At 45.1% G+C, this 13,757-nt stretch overlaps 2 protein-coding genes across 3 annotated transcripts in view; both read left to right on the top strand.

Moving 5' to 3' along the window:
* LOC108411726 (FERM and PDZ domain-containing protein 1) overlaps positions 1-6,866 on the top strand; it is a 51,926-nt gene extending 45,060 nt beyond the window's left edge. Inside the window, exons 16-18 of one of the 2 annotated variants that reach the window (XM_017683440.2) lie at positions 438-989; positions 1,092-1,469; positions 1,666-6,866. In XM_017683440.2, the coding sequence (XP_017538929.2) occupies positions 438-989; positions 1,092-1,469; positions 1,666-4,331 (3,596 nt within the window). In that variant the 3' untranslated portion in view covers positions 4,332-6,866. Of the gene's footprint in view, positions 1-437; positions 1,470-1,665 lie in introns of both variants that reach the window. The other variant, XM_037533006.1, reaches the window with a different exon arrangement.
* A 4,409-nt stretch (positions 6,867-11,275) lies between these two features.
* The window catches only part of pgm2 (phosphoglucomutase 2), a gene marked incomplete at its 5' end in the record, with an annotated part of 21,586 nt that continues 19,104 nt past the window's right edge, over positions 11,276-13,757 (top strand). The window contains one exon of the mRNA XM_017683438.2: positions 11,276-11,482. Coding sequence (XP_017538927.2) covers positions 11,276-11,482 — 207 coding nt within the window. The remainder of the gene's footprint in view (positions 11,483-13,757) is intronic.

Raw genomic sequence — 13,757 nt, 5'->3', positions numbered from 1 at the left:
TGGCCGGATGGACAGAAACAGCTATGGATGTTTTCAGATCTGAATGAAGAGAGGAGCTTGGTTTTTCTCCTCTCTCCCTCTCAAACATAAAAGCTTTGAGTGCTGTTTCTATCTGATGGGGACATTTTTGGTTGTTAGCAGACCCATTTACTCTGTAGCGTTTAATCAAACATTTGAACTTTTTAATTTATTTTTCTTTGACTCTCCTATTTTTATTAAAGTGGATTATAATATATATATATATATATATATATATATATATATATATATATATATATATATATAAAATAAATGATTGGTCTCTGACTTTTGCACAGTACTGTATAGTTTTTCTGAATCTGAATATTGCATTTAAATCTGTGCTCTCTGCTAAAACTGTGTATATTAGCGTTAGCACTGCTAATACACCACCGTGTGGTTTTGTGTGCACTGTGCAGGTTATGTATCACAATGCGGCAGTGACTCTGAAGACTCGGACACAGATATGGATGCTCTCCTTGCTCATGTGGCTAATGGTGCCCAGAGTGATCAGCAGGTGGCAGCAGTCAGTCCGAGTGACAAGCCAGGTGTAGGGCAGGAGCAAGAAAAGACTGAAACAGAAAACGAAGACAAGGAGGACAAACAGGGTGATGTGGCCAATGGAACATTTAGGATGGAGAATGTAAGAGTAGAAGAACAGACTGAATCTGTGCATTTAAATGAAGGAGAGATGGCAAAAAGCAAGGAAGAAAGGAACTTAGCAGAGAACAAGGACACAGAACAAGAGGAGAAGAAGGCAAAGCCTCCATGTGTTATCATCGTGGAGGACCCACCATCTGAGGCATCAGATTCATGCCAGACAGACTCTCGTTTCCTAACCAGCATGTCCAGTGACTCTATGGATGCCCTTGAAGAGGATGACCTTTTGACCTATTGCTCCACCAGCTGTCCCAGCCACCTGGATATGGGAGACCACTGCTTTCATCCTGATCCATCCCCTCTACCGGCAGGTACAAAGCAACTGCATTGCCAAGACAATGAGCTGTGTTCTACTGATTTTGATGGGGACAGCGATCCATTCGTATGTTTTGCTGCTCTGTCCAACATTGCAGAATGTCTACCCAGTCCCCCTGAGGCCAGTGAAGATGAGGATTATGATGACCAAGGAGGTGAAGTAGATGGACAAAGGCTGGAGGCATCAGAAGAAGGTTCTGAAAGTGTGTTTACATTTGAGCAGGGAGATCCACGATGCTACTACAACATCTGCTCTAATGTGACACCTGATAGCGCCCGAAGCCTCCCTAGACCTCCCACTCCTCCCGTCTCTCAGAAAGAAGAAAATGAAAACAGACAAGAGTTGGAGAGGGAGCCTGTGCCCATCCTTCAGCCTCCTCCTGGTTTTGGAGACAGCAGCTCAGATGATGAGTTCTTTGATGCCCAGGAGAGATTCACATCCCCTGAGGAACCTTTGTCTGCAGCTATAACTAGAGGTTTGGCCACCTAATTTACTTTGAATTATTTGTGACCCCAGCTATAATGGAGAACACAATATCCTATTCTAATTGCACAAGACTTGTTTGAAATTCTTTCTTGCCTTATTCTCTAACATTAGAGTGAAGTATGAAGGTGTAATTGTAAAGTTGTATTTAAAAGTACAAACGTATTTGATTTTCTTCTCTTTTCTAGAAAATTCTACAGAATTGAACACGATGAAGCGTACACTGAGTCTAAGTGACATCGGGATCAGTTTTGGTGAACAAGGGATGACTGAGGGAGAGAATACAGGAGAGCAGGAGGAAGAACTACAGGTGGAGTTAGAAAATGAACTGTCAAGATTCCGCAAGAGATCCAGAAAACGCCGTTCATTCATGGAAACAGATTACACCTCTTTAGTATCATTCCCTGAAGAAGATCAAACAAATAGTTACAATCAAATTCCAAATCACAAGTCAGGACCTGACAAAAAGGGAGAAGGTCTGATCTCTCACTTCAATGGTGGCTTATCAGATCAAAGCTCCTGCCCTACAGTTTCATCCCTAACCAATGCTGAAGGGGAGCCAGCACAACTAGAGTCCAAACCCATCACGCCATCTAAACCAAGTAGGCCTGGAACCCAGCATCTCCTGGATGGCAACAGAATCAGTAAGGCCAGTCAGCGGAAACAGCAGCTTATGTTAATGGAACCAGATTCCATGGAGTTTAAGTCTGTCACTGAACTCATGCCTAATGCCTCGCCTGCTATTGTAGCATCCCGCAGCTGTGCAGAGCCTAAAGCCAAAGAGAACAATGTCAAAAGTGCTGATATGGGAGAAGAAGGTGCAGTGGGAAATTTGGTTAAAGGATTTCTTGCTGATCATTTGTTCTTTGCTACATCTAGAAGGGAAGAGTCTGACAACACTTTACATTTGAAAACAAATGACCAAGAGTCCTTCATAGAGGGTCTATCCAAAGACACTTTGGACAAGCTAAAGACTTGCTCACTTCCTCAGCTGGGCCAAACATCCCTGTCTAGCTCACTATACTTACAAGTCCCAACCATATCCTGTACCCCAAGTCCAGATGATGACCAGGATGAAGAAAGTCTGGAAATGGGTATTCTGAAAAACCCAGTAGAGAGAAGCAGAAGCCAGAGCATGTCTGCTGCATTTGGTAGAAGGGCTCCTCTTTGCTCACCAAGGCGCCTTTTGCCTCAAAGGGAACCTCTTGTCCGCACAAAAGAGACAGAATCTGATGACACTGACAGTTCTAGTGATCCATCTATCCAAGAATTGTCCTCCAGTGTTCCATCCATGGAGCCCACACCAGGTTACTTATTTGCACCATGTTCCTCTGGCATCCTTGGTCGCCTTTCTGCTTCAACACTGCGGGGAAAGATTCAGAACTTGCCCCTCTACCTGTCACGCTCCCAGGAAGTTCTAGATGGTGATGCTTGTGTTGGTGACAATGCTAAACTAGCAAGAAGATTTTCTGAAACACGGCCGAGGAGAAAAGATGTGGATATTGTGGAAGAAGAAACCAACAATGTGACCTCAACTGGCACGTCTGAGGTAACTGAGGTAAAAGTTGTTACTATAGTATCTGAAGAAGTCACAGAGGTGATCGAAGAGGTCAGGGAATTAAGCCACGCAAATCACCACGTGCATGGACAGCAGAAAACAAAAACTGAACCTCAAGAATCTCTTCAACCATCCAACTCACATTTGTGCCCACAACCAGTGGCACCTTTCAAGATCAGCCCTTCATCTGTGGTGGTTACTACTCAAAACTTGAATGGACCATGGGGTGTGGTCACATCACGAGAGATCAGCCCCCTTGGGGATGGACAATCACATCTTCTGACCTCTGGCTGTGGGGTTTTCACAAACTGTGAATCCAAGCCCACCAACACCCAGCCCAAAGCACTTCCCAGCCCATGCCCACATGGGAAACCTGATCTTAGCTGCAGCTCGGCCCTTGCCATGGGGTGTGAGACAGTTATGGAAGGTGCTCAAACACCCTTGGAAGTTTGTGGATGTCAGGCAGTATACACAAACTGCTTCAGCGGTGTTCTTGACAGTGGGGGCTTTGATGATGAACTGACTGTCTATGAGTTCTCTTGTAGGACACAACAGGGAGAGAATGATCAGGCATCACCTATGACATCTATCCCTCCTTCGTCCCTCTCTGGTTCACCTTCCTCTTTTTCTCCATCCTCACCCCTTCCTTCCTTTCCTCATGTGGTCCTGCCACCATCCTCTTCGGCAGAACTTGGTCCCCTTCTGTCTCCCCTGCATGTCCCTGACTGCTTCCTTCCTGATCCTCATGAAGATGCTATTGCTGGCCTACTGTCCCGGCGCTACCCATTACCATCCACAGGCTTCCTGGCACTGCAGAGAGACATTGGCATGCTATTAGCTGTCCTGGCTGGAGCTATGAAGGACCAGGACAGTGTCCAGGAGCACCCCAAAGACACCTGTGCAGCTCACTTCTCTGAAAATAAACGGAGGTTGCACACAGAGGCCCGAGCGCTTCTGGCTGGCTGTCAGCAAGTGGTAAGGGTCGGGCAAACCCCAGCGGAAACACTGCATGCGCTAGCTGATAGTTTTCATTCACTTGTGCAGTTGACGAGTGTATGCCTGAGCTTCTCAAGCTGCCAGAGATGCCAGGAGCGCCACACCCAAGCTCTGTCAGGACTTGCAGATCTGATACAGACCTACCAGGAATTTGCACGGGCAGCAGAGCGTGTGGGCACCGCAACCGGAAAAAGGACTTGCCATGATCTCAATATTAAGCTCCTGGCTCGCCAGTGCACAGCACTCACGACTTCAGTCTTCTGCCTCACACAACTCTTCCGCACACTCACTGCCCTTTGACCACTGAACTACAAAATCAGAGCTTTTCTTGTGGCCATCTGACCCCAAGACAACACCCCCTTTTACATATGAATGGAATCCTGCCAAATCTGAATTTCATACAGTTGAGGTGTGATATGGAAATAGACATTTTGCAATGGTAACCTAACATCTCCAACAGATGAGCACCTGCAAACAGACATGCAAAATGAGCATGGCTGAGACATATAATATGTCAAGGCTCACTGTTCATGACACAGGCACAGACATGCACTGACAATTGCTAGACTGAAAACTGCTTGTGTTCTTCCTTTGTCAGTATTTAAATTTCCATTTGAATGTACTGCAATTCTTATTATGCACTTCTTATGTACTTTAGTATGTTAGTAGTGTTTTCTTGAGAATGAATAGGTAACGTTTTGGGTAGCAGAGATACTGTATCACGTGAAGCTTAGTGCTTTTTCCGCTTCTCATTTTTTACACACATTGCAGTGGATAAACAGGCACAGGCACAGGACCTCAGCAGCTCGTTATTTTTCTTCTTACCTCTGTCCCTGTCCCTCTCCGTTTCATACACATGCACACCTGCTTCTGTGTCAAACTTTATGAAATATGCTGTTCCTTTATTTTGCTTGTTTCCATTCCCAATGGCACATTCACCAGAGCAGAATGAACAAAACTCAGAGTGATGCATACTGATAATTATGTGTTTCAGTGGCCAGTAAGTATACTGTGTATATATTGGTACAGTATATGAATAACTGTGTTGTACTTTATGAAGTTACCTTTTATAGATGAGTAGCCTTTTTCAAGATGGATTTCAGCTGCTTTTTCTATGACTTGAATTTTCAAAGGCTGTGTTGTAGATGTGCTATGAATAGCCATTTTTACCATAGAAATATCAGGTCTGTTTTTTTTTGTTGTTGTTGTTGTTGTTTTGTTTTTTGAAGTTCCATTTCATAGAAATTGCATACTAGTTTTATATTTATATTAATCTTCAAGGTGTGAAATGAGGTCCTGGTGTGGGGGGTCTGGGGTTCCCAATTAACATCTTGGACCTCCTGAATGTCTCAAAATCTAAATACTAGAGGGTCTCTGAAAGTAAACCTATTATGACATTATGCTGTCATTTGTTGTTGTTTAACCTGCTTCTTTTACAGTCAGCAAGCTTCTGTCTTTGGTATTCTGAACTGACTAGAGATGGAACACTGGTCTGCTTCAAGGTGGAGCTGTAGCAAACTGGTTCACCCAGTTGGTTTCTCATACCCTAGCAGCTGTAACTATACCTGGGATACCTCTGAAAAACGTACAATAAAACCTGCCCAATTTTCCCAAGAGACTGTTAGAAAGAGTGAATTGAACCTAGCCTCAGCGGCTTGTCAACAGCCTACCAACGCCGGTTTAGCGGGCCAACGTGGGACCTCTCAAATACCAGGAGGTATTTCGGATACTGTTTATTTTACAAAGATTATCCACAACCATACGTTCCTGCTACAGATCAGCTCTGCATTTATTTATTATTTTCTTTGCTATGTGGTAAAGTTTACTTTATCTGGTTGTGTTTTGATCCATGAATACTTACATTTTGAACATAGGTTCATGTGCTTCAAGCACCTGTTAGTTTTTACCGTTATATTTAATTCACAAGACTGTCTGCGACCACAAGCTCCTACTGCGTTGTGACATCGCATGCATCTGCACTGTGACATCATACTTGGCATATATACATTAAATTGTTCTCGTTGCTGTGTGATAAAGTTCAGTTTAACTGGTGTTGTTTTGGTAAATGACACTCAGGCACCCAGTAGTTATAATTCTTTTTGTTCTTTTTCACAAAGACCGACCACAAATACCCAAAGATCTACTCCTGCTGCAATTCAACTCTGCGTTGTGACGTCACACGCACCCTGCATTGTGACGTCACACGCAACCTGCATTGTGACGTCACACGCACCCTGCATTGTGACGTCACATCCATCCTACAAAGCACATAAACTGTAATTAGTTTCTTTGCTATGTGGTACAGTTTATTTTGGTTTTGTTTTGGCCAATTAATGGTCACTTACATACTTGTTGATGTGCTTCGGTACTGTAAAGGGAGTAATCGTGACTAGGTTGCCTGTAGCGTCTGAGAGCCTGTCAGACGTTTTGGAGAACAGACTGTGGAAATCAATGTTGATCATCCTTTCTCTTCTAATGGTGTGGATCTGATAGGAGTGGAGGAACGAAATTTTATCATGGACACCTTCATACCACGTTAGTGTCAAATGACTTTCCATACAGGTGTGTGGACATAACTGGAAGCTGCTGTGCACCGACCCTATCAGGCATGCTGCAAACCATACACACACTGGTCTTTACCAAATACAACCGGGACTGGAGGAATGCATGCAGAAACAAAAGCATGATCTGACTGAGTGGCCGACGATGGCGAGCGGATGAGCCAGTGGCTAACTGGATGACTGAAGAAATGAATGGATGAATGTAGAGATGATGAATTGCAGTCTCTTGCTTTGTAATGCAGTATTCACTCTATTAAAATGAGACTCGAAATGATGTGTTTTGTAGACTGTTGTACATCACACAGTGATCTCATGGGATGCATTAAACATGGCTGTAGTAGTAGCAGCCATCCTAAAAGCTGTCTGTAGATAGCAGTGTGCCACACAGTGTCAGAAACCACATATCGCTGCTGTTGGGACAAAACCTCGTATCTCCACTTGTGTTGTTTTTCAATATTTTGGCCTAATTTGAAAACGCCTGTTGGCCTTTACACTGTCTGTAAATTTCGCGATGAATGAACAAAAATAAATGGTCGAAAACGACTTGGAAAAAATTCTGGTTCCACTGACTTTCATTAAAAGTAATGTAGGTTTTTTCCTTCTCCTGTAAAGTTACCGATCTGGAGATACGAGGTTTTGTTCCGACAGCAGTGACATGCAAGTCATTAGAGATATCTTTACAACTTAACATAATTTGAGGCAAGCGTGAAATGATTTGCAGAAAGTTAATCGACCCCTGGAGTTGTGCATCTTTCTGTGATTCTGAGTTTCGTCTGTGAAAATTGCCTTTGGGCTAAAATTGCTGTAGTAAACAAAAAAGTTCCAAAGTTGATACGTTTTGTCCGGTGTACATTTCCCACCCAGGTGTCACCGGATGCTTTGAATTCCCTACTAGGAAAAGCACCAGCACAGACCAGCATGGCTCATCACCAGCAAAACCAGTGCATGTTGTGTTTTGGATGCTGGTATGCAGCTACACCGGCACCAGACCAGCATTAGAGCCAGTAAAGGCCAGCGTGGAATTCATGGAGGTCTGTGCTGGTTTTTTTCAGTAGGATTATGAGGTCATTCAGCAGTTGTCGATTTTCCAGGCCCATTTTAATGACTTTTTTCCATCAGTCTAGCAGCTTTTTGGATAAACGTTAGCTACTTTTCTTAGAGGAGAGTGTGCCGTACTGCCCCATGAGTGAGAGGCCCACATCTCTCTGAATCTACTCTATCAGTGAGTGGCAGAGAGCAGGGGTGGTCTTTGCATTAGGCAGCCACCTGTGCCCCCAGTGAGCAAAGGGCACCATGAAAATTCAGATTAGATATATTGTGTTGATTCTAAATAGTCTGTTGTGAATATACACTCACCAAACACTTTATCAGCTCCACTGACCGTATAGCTGCACTCTGTAGTTCTACAGTTACAGACTGTAGTCCATCTGTTTCTCTGATACTCTGTTACCCTGTTCTTCAGTGGTCAGGACCCCCATGGACCCTCACAGAGCAGGTACTGTTTGGGTGGTGGGTCATTCTCAGCACTGCAGTAACACTGACGTGGTGGTGGTGTGTTAGTGTGTGTTGTGCTGGTCTGAGTGGATCAAACACAGCAGTGCTGCTGGAGTTTTTAAAGACTGTGTCCACTCACTGTCCACTCTAAAGCCAGAGACAGCTCATCTGCTGCTGCCCAGTTTGTGTCGGTCATCCTCTAGTCCTTCATCAATGGTCACAGGACATTGTTGGCTGGATGTTTTTGGTCGTACATAAATCCTCTAGGCTTAAGTCGCCTTGTCAGAAGAGAAACTGTCCGCATTAAAGTCAGCTTCTTATTTGCCGACTTGTTGGTCGAATTTTCCATTTTTGGTTACCACAGGATATGGATATTCCCAAAAAAATCCAAATTATAAGTGAAACAGAAGGTACAGGAGAAGAGTTAGGAAATAAAGACATAATTAAAAGCCAATAGCATTGCTAATCGTGATGAAAATGAAAACACAAAAGAATTACAAAATGTAAAAAAATGACGTATTTCCAGTGACTTTTTTAAAATTATAATTATTCTGGTATCAATTTTGTCAATATTTTAGCCAGCAGTGGCTCCCCACAGAGGACGTGTAGATCGCCGCTCAATAGTGAGTAATGTATTCTGGGTCTCTCAAACGCTAGAGGGCGCTCCTGAGCAAGTCCAAGATGAACAGGTTTAAATGGAGCATTTGAGCAAAACTGTAAATGCCTAAACATTTTTATATAGAAGTAATTAATGTCTTGAACACAGAACGACATAAAATATCTTAACACTGCTGTTATATTTTTGAAAGCTTTTAAACTCCAGTTACAGGAGTTTATTCAGAGCTGGTTTACGAGGAGTCTGGCCGCTCCTGTTATATCAAACACAGGACGGCTAACCAGCAGGGGGCGCCCGTGAGTGAGTCCTCGATGAACAGGAGTGAATGGAAATTAAAAATCGTTTCTAATCACTCTTTTCTTTCATTTCAGAAAGTTGAAGGACGTGTTTCACTAAAAACAAATCATGTATTTCCTTTTTTTTCAGCTCACGAGTTTTGGGCAGCAGGAGGCGGGCTTTACTGCTGGAGAGCTCATTGGCTGCTCGTCATGGAAATACATGGGGTGCAGGTTTAAACTCCTATAGCTCGAGTTTAAAAGCTCTTAAGAGTATCCCGGTGGAGGGAAAACGCTTAATGATGTTCATTGTTCAGGAAATTATTGCATTCTTTTACATTAAAAATGTTTCAGCGTTTATAAACTATGAGTTTCTCAGATGCTCCATATCATCCCATTCAGTTTGGACTCACTCGGGGGTGCCCTCTAGGGATCGGGAAAACCGGAAAACATTGCAGAGCAGGAATTCTCTTCTCTACAAGTTCTCTGGGAATTCTCCTCTCTACAAGTTCTCTGGGAATTCTCCTCTCTACAAGTTCTCTGGGAATTCTCCTCTCTACAAGTTCTCCGGGAATTCTCCTCTCTACAAGTTCTCTGGGAATTCTCCTCTCTACAAGTTCTCTGGGAATTCTCTCCATAAGTTCTCTGGGAATTCTCTTCTCTAAAAGCTCTCTGGGAATTCTCTTCTCTACAAGCTCTCTGGGAATTCTCTCTACAAGTTCTCTGGGAATTCTCCTCTCTACAAGTTCTCTGGGAATTCTCTCCTTACAAGTTCTCTGGGAATTCTCCTCTCTACAAGTTCTCTGGGAATTCTCTCCATAAGTTCTCTGGGAATTCTCTCCTCTACAAGCTCTCTGGGAATTCTCTTCTCTACAAGCTCTCTGGGAATTCTCTCTACAAGCTCTCTGGGAATTCTCCTCTCTACACGTTCTCTGGGAATTCTCCTCTCTACAAGTTCTCTGGGAATTCTCTTCTCTACAAGTTATCTGGGAATTCTCTTCTCTAAAAGCTCTCTGGGAATTCTCTTCTCTACAAGCTCTCTGGGAATTCTCTCTACAAGTTCTCTGGGAATTCTCCTCTCTACAAGTTCTCTGGGAATTCTCTCCTTACAAGTTCTCTGGGAATTCTCCTCTCTACAAGTTCTCTGGGAATTCTCTCCATAAGTTCTCTGGGAATTCTCTCCTCTACAAGCTCTCTGGGAATTCTCTTCTCTACAAGCTCTCTGGGAATTCTCTCTACAAGCTCTCTGGGAATTCTCCTCTCTACACGTTCTCTGGGAATTCTCCTCTCTACAAGTTCTCTGGGAATTCTCTTCTCTACAAGTTATCTGGGAATTCTCTTCTCTACAAGTTCTCTGGGAATTCTCCTCTCTACAAACTCTCTGGGAATTCTCCTCTCCACAAGTTCTCCGGTTTATCCAGTGACCTCATGTCCGTCCCGACGTCGCAGACAACCGCTTCACTCATCCAATGAGCTGATCAGCTCGCCAACCAATCAGTGATCAGAATCAGTAAGGCCAACCAGTGTTAGCACCCCATTGCCCAGATCCCTATTGCCGTAGAAAAGGACAGACACAGCTCCGACTTTCCTTTTCACTGTAATCCCTCCTTCTACTTCCCAGAGTCAAAGGGCGGAGCCGGACAAGCTTCGTTTGTAGCCCTTTGGCTCCGTTCACCTCCATTCACCGAGGACTGTCTCGCTGGCGCCCTCTGGCGTTCGGCAGTCTTGATACAATAGCAGACACGGGAAGTGGCCACGCTCCCCCTTAAAGGGGAACTACGCCAATTTTCTGCATAATCAAATGGTTCCGATGTAACCAAAGTCATTCAGAGTAGTTGTGGAGTGAAACGCTTTGTTCCAGAGAAGCTTACTAGGACAGCATCGTTCACAGTGCTGGTGATAGGAACCAGACGTCTGAAAAGTTCAGTGCATTCAAAGCTTCCTAACACAAAATGGGAACACGTGCGCTGCCTGGTGCCCAAGATATTGCTTTCAAAAGTTTTATGATAATGTTTTGGCCTAAAACGCCTTGTTAAACAGTTATTTTAGTCCATTCGTGACGAAGGGGTGCATGCGGGGCAAAATAGTCCCCCAGCCGTATTTCTTTCAGACTGTTCACTGTTTTACCATCAGAAACACTACACATAAAAACCCAGAAGACGCGTGTGGGTTTGGATACTAAATAAAATGGCCATATTTGTGTCGTAGACATCGTGACCCCCGGTTCCCAGCCACTCTGAATGACTCGGTTCACTTCGCAAGGACCGCGTTACGCAGAGAATTCTGAAAATTCGGTGACACTCCCCTTTTAACCGTCTCTGCCGGCCTCGGAAACGCCCCCCTTCATACAGACAGCGCGCGGGCGCTGCCTCAGTTCCTCTGACTCTCAGGCTGAGGCGGCAGACCGAGCCTTCGCCTCTGTACGGAAACATGGAGAACGACCTGGGCTCGACCGGGGACCCCGGTCTGGACCGCGCGGTCAGACAGTGGCTGGACTTTGACCAGGTGAGCCGCGGTCGGTGAGCTTTGACTGCATCCCGTCACGGAGTACATCAGCTAGGCTAGGCTAAGCTAGGCTAGCTAACCCAGGCTAGCGTTAGCTCGCCGAGGACGAGTCTTTCCCCGCTTTAAGAGGGATTTAACGGCAGCCCGTAACACGCCTTGCGTTCACACACACCACGGGCTTTAACTGACCTCGTAGGAGCCGCTGAAAAGCAGTAAAATCCCGGAGGTCACGTTAAAGTAATGCGCGATTAGGTGCGTCTCCGGGCGAGCGGCGCTCTTCCCCACAGCAGCAGCCCAGCCCAGGGCTGGCAGGGTCCTCAGCTGTGGACGAGGTCAGCAGTCTCAGTGGTTAATCTCTCTACCAGTACACATTACTACACAGTGTTCCTCTTGGGTTCTTTAGGATTGGTTCTCTTTAGAACCGTGAGTTCTAGCTAACTATATAGAAACAGTTCATGCCTAGGTCTTCCTTGGTTCTTCAGACGGATGCAGAATGTGCTGTGTGTGGTTGTAAGTGCTTCTGCCTAGCACCAAAAAGGGTTGGTTGCTTGCCATTGTGCCCCTTTCAGTGCTACATAGAACCATTTTCATGAAGATTCCTTGTAGAACCATACACAGCACGTTCTCCATCAGTCTGAAGAACCGTTTTACCTTGCAGAGAAGCATTTAAGAATGGTTCTGTGTAGAACTCGTGGTTCTAAATAGAACCATTCTCTTTGCTAAAGTACCCTTAGGAACCGTCTGTTTGAAGAGCAGTGGAACGCAGTAGGGGTCTGTGAGTGTGCCCATTATTGCAGTAATTGGAGTGGCGTGCTGAGCTGGACTCTCCTCTCCCCGCCTGGACACGTGAAACTCGTTCATTGGCTGTAAACGGAAGTGGAAGGCAACTGATTAACCAAAATTGGAAAAGAAAATCTGGTGACTTGCGCTGATTTGTGTTAGAGGTAATAGTGTTAAAGGGGAGGTCCACTGATTTTTCAGAATTCCTGCTCAGTCCAGTGGTTGAGCGAGTCGTTCAGAGTGGTTTGGCGTGAAGAGGTTCATCACGGAGAAACGTACCAACTCTGATTTCTTTACAGCGGTGCTGACGGGAACCAGGGGCTGTAACGTGTACAGTGCAAACATATCCATTGCATTTTCTGTCCCAAACCACCAGTGAACCCACACGTGTCTTCTGAACTTCGTTATGCAGCAGCGATGAGGGTGAAGTCGTCATCAGTCTGAAAAAATCGGTTTACTTTGGGGACTGTAGACCACCCTACATGCGTCTCTCCACCACGACTGGATTAAACGTGTCGTTAAGCTGCTGTAAATGGCTTAGACATCATTCATACAGAGTACGTATAATCATTTAAAATAAAAGCTCCCTCACAGAAAGCTGTCAGAGGGGCATGTCTGGTTTCTGTGCGTTTCTCTAGAGCTGAGCATTTCACGTTAAACCACTTTTGTCGACATGGTCACGGGTCAGTCATGGGCTGGCGGTCAGGGAACCAGCCTCATGACCGGAAGGTCGTCGGTTCGATCCCCAGAGCCGACAGCACATGACTGAGGTGTCCTTGAGCAAGACTCCTAACCTCCAACTGCTCCCCGGGCGCTGTGGATTGGGCTGCCCACCGCTCCAGGCAAGTGTGCTCACTGCCCCCTAGTGTGTGTGTGTTCACTAGTGTGTATGTGGTGTTTCACTTCACGGGTGGGTTAAATGAGGAGGTGAAGTTTCCCCGTTGTGGGACTAATAAGGGTCACTTAATCGTAATCTTAACTTAATGGTAACCATTTAATTATGCACAAATTTTGAAAAAGCGGTGGAGTTGCCCTTCAAGCAGTGGACATGACCTGTGTAGACTTTTCTGCTGTTGGTGAATGTAGGTGCAGACATCAGCACTGCTGTGGCTGCGTACGTCCGTCGGCCGTGTGGGTCTATAGCTATAAGAGGAATGTGGCCTCAGCTTTGTTGCCTCATGTGGCTTAATGCAGGCAGGGCAGACTGGAGAGCGATTGACCAGCAACATACGAGGGTCAACTGTGCAACATCACATTAGGGATGAAGCTCATCAAAGCTTAGACCTCAAAGAGAGAATGTGTTTATCTATTATACACTTTATTTAGAATTAATGAGCAGCCTTGAGCACCAAAAACCAAATAGCTGTTGGTTTGAAAAGAGAAATTTTGCGTGAATTGTTGTCGTGACTGGTGGTCTCCTTGCTGATCTGGCCCACCCTGACATCGTCTGATCTAGGTTACTTCATTGGGTACTGTTTACCTAGAGCAGTGAGAG

The sequence above is a fragment of the Pygocentrus nattereri genome, chromosome 22 (genome assembly GCF_015220715.1).
Source record: "Pygocentrus nattereri isolate fPygNat1 chromosome 22, fPygNat1.pri, whole genome shotgun sequence".
Taxonomy (NCBI): domain Eukaryota; kingdom Metazoa; phylum Chordata; class Actinopteri; order Characiformes; family Serrasalmidae; genus Pygocentrus; species Pygocentrus nattereri.
Note: the sequence above shows the minus strand (reverse complement) of the source record. Positions and strands in the feature narration are given on the sequence as shown.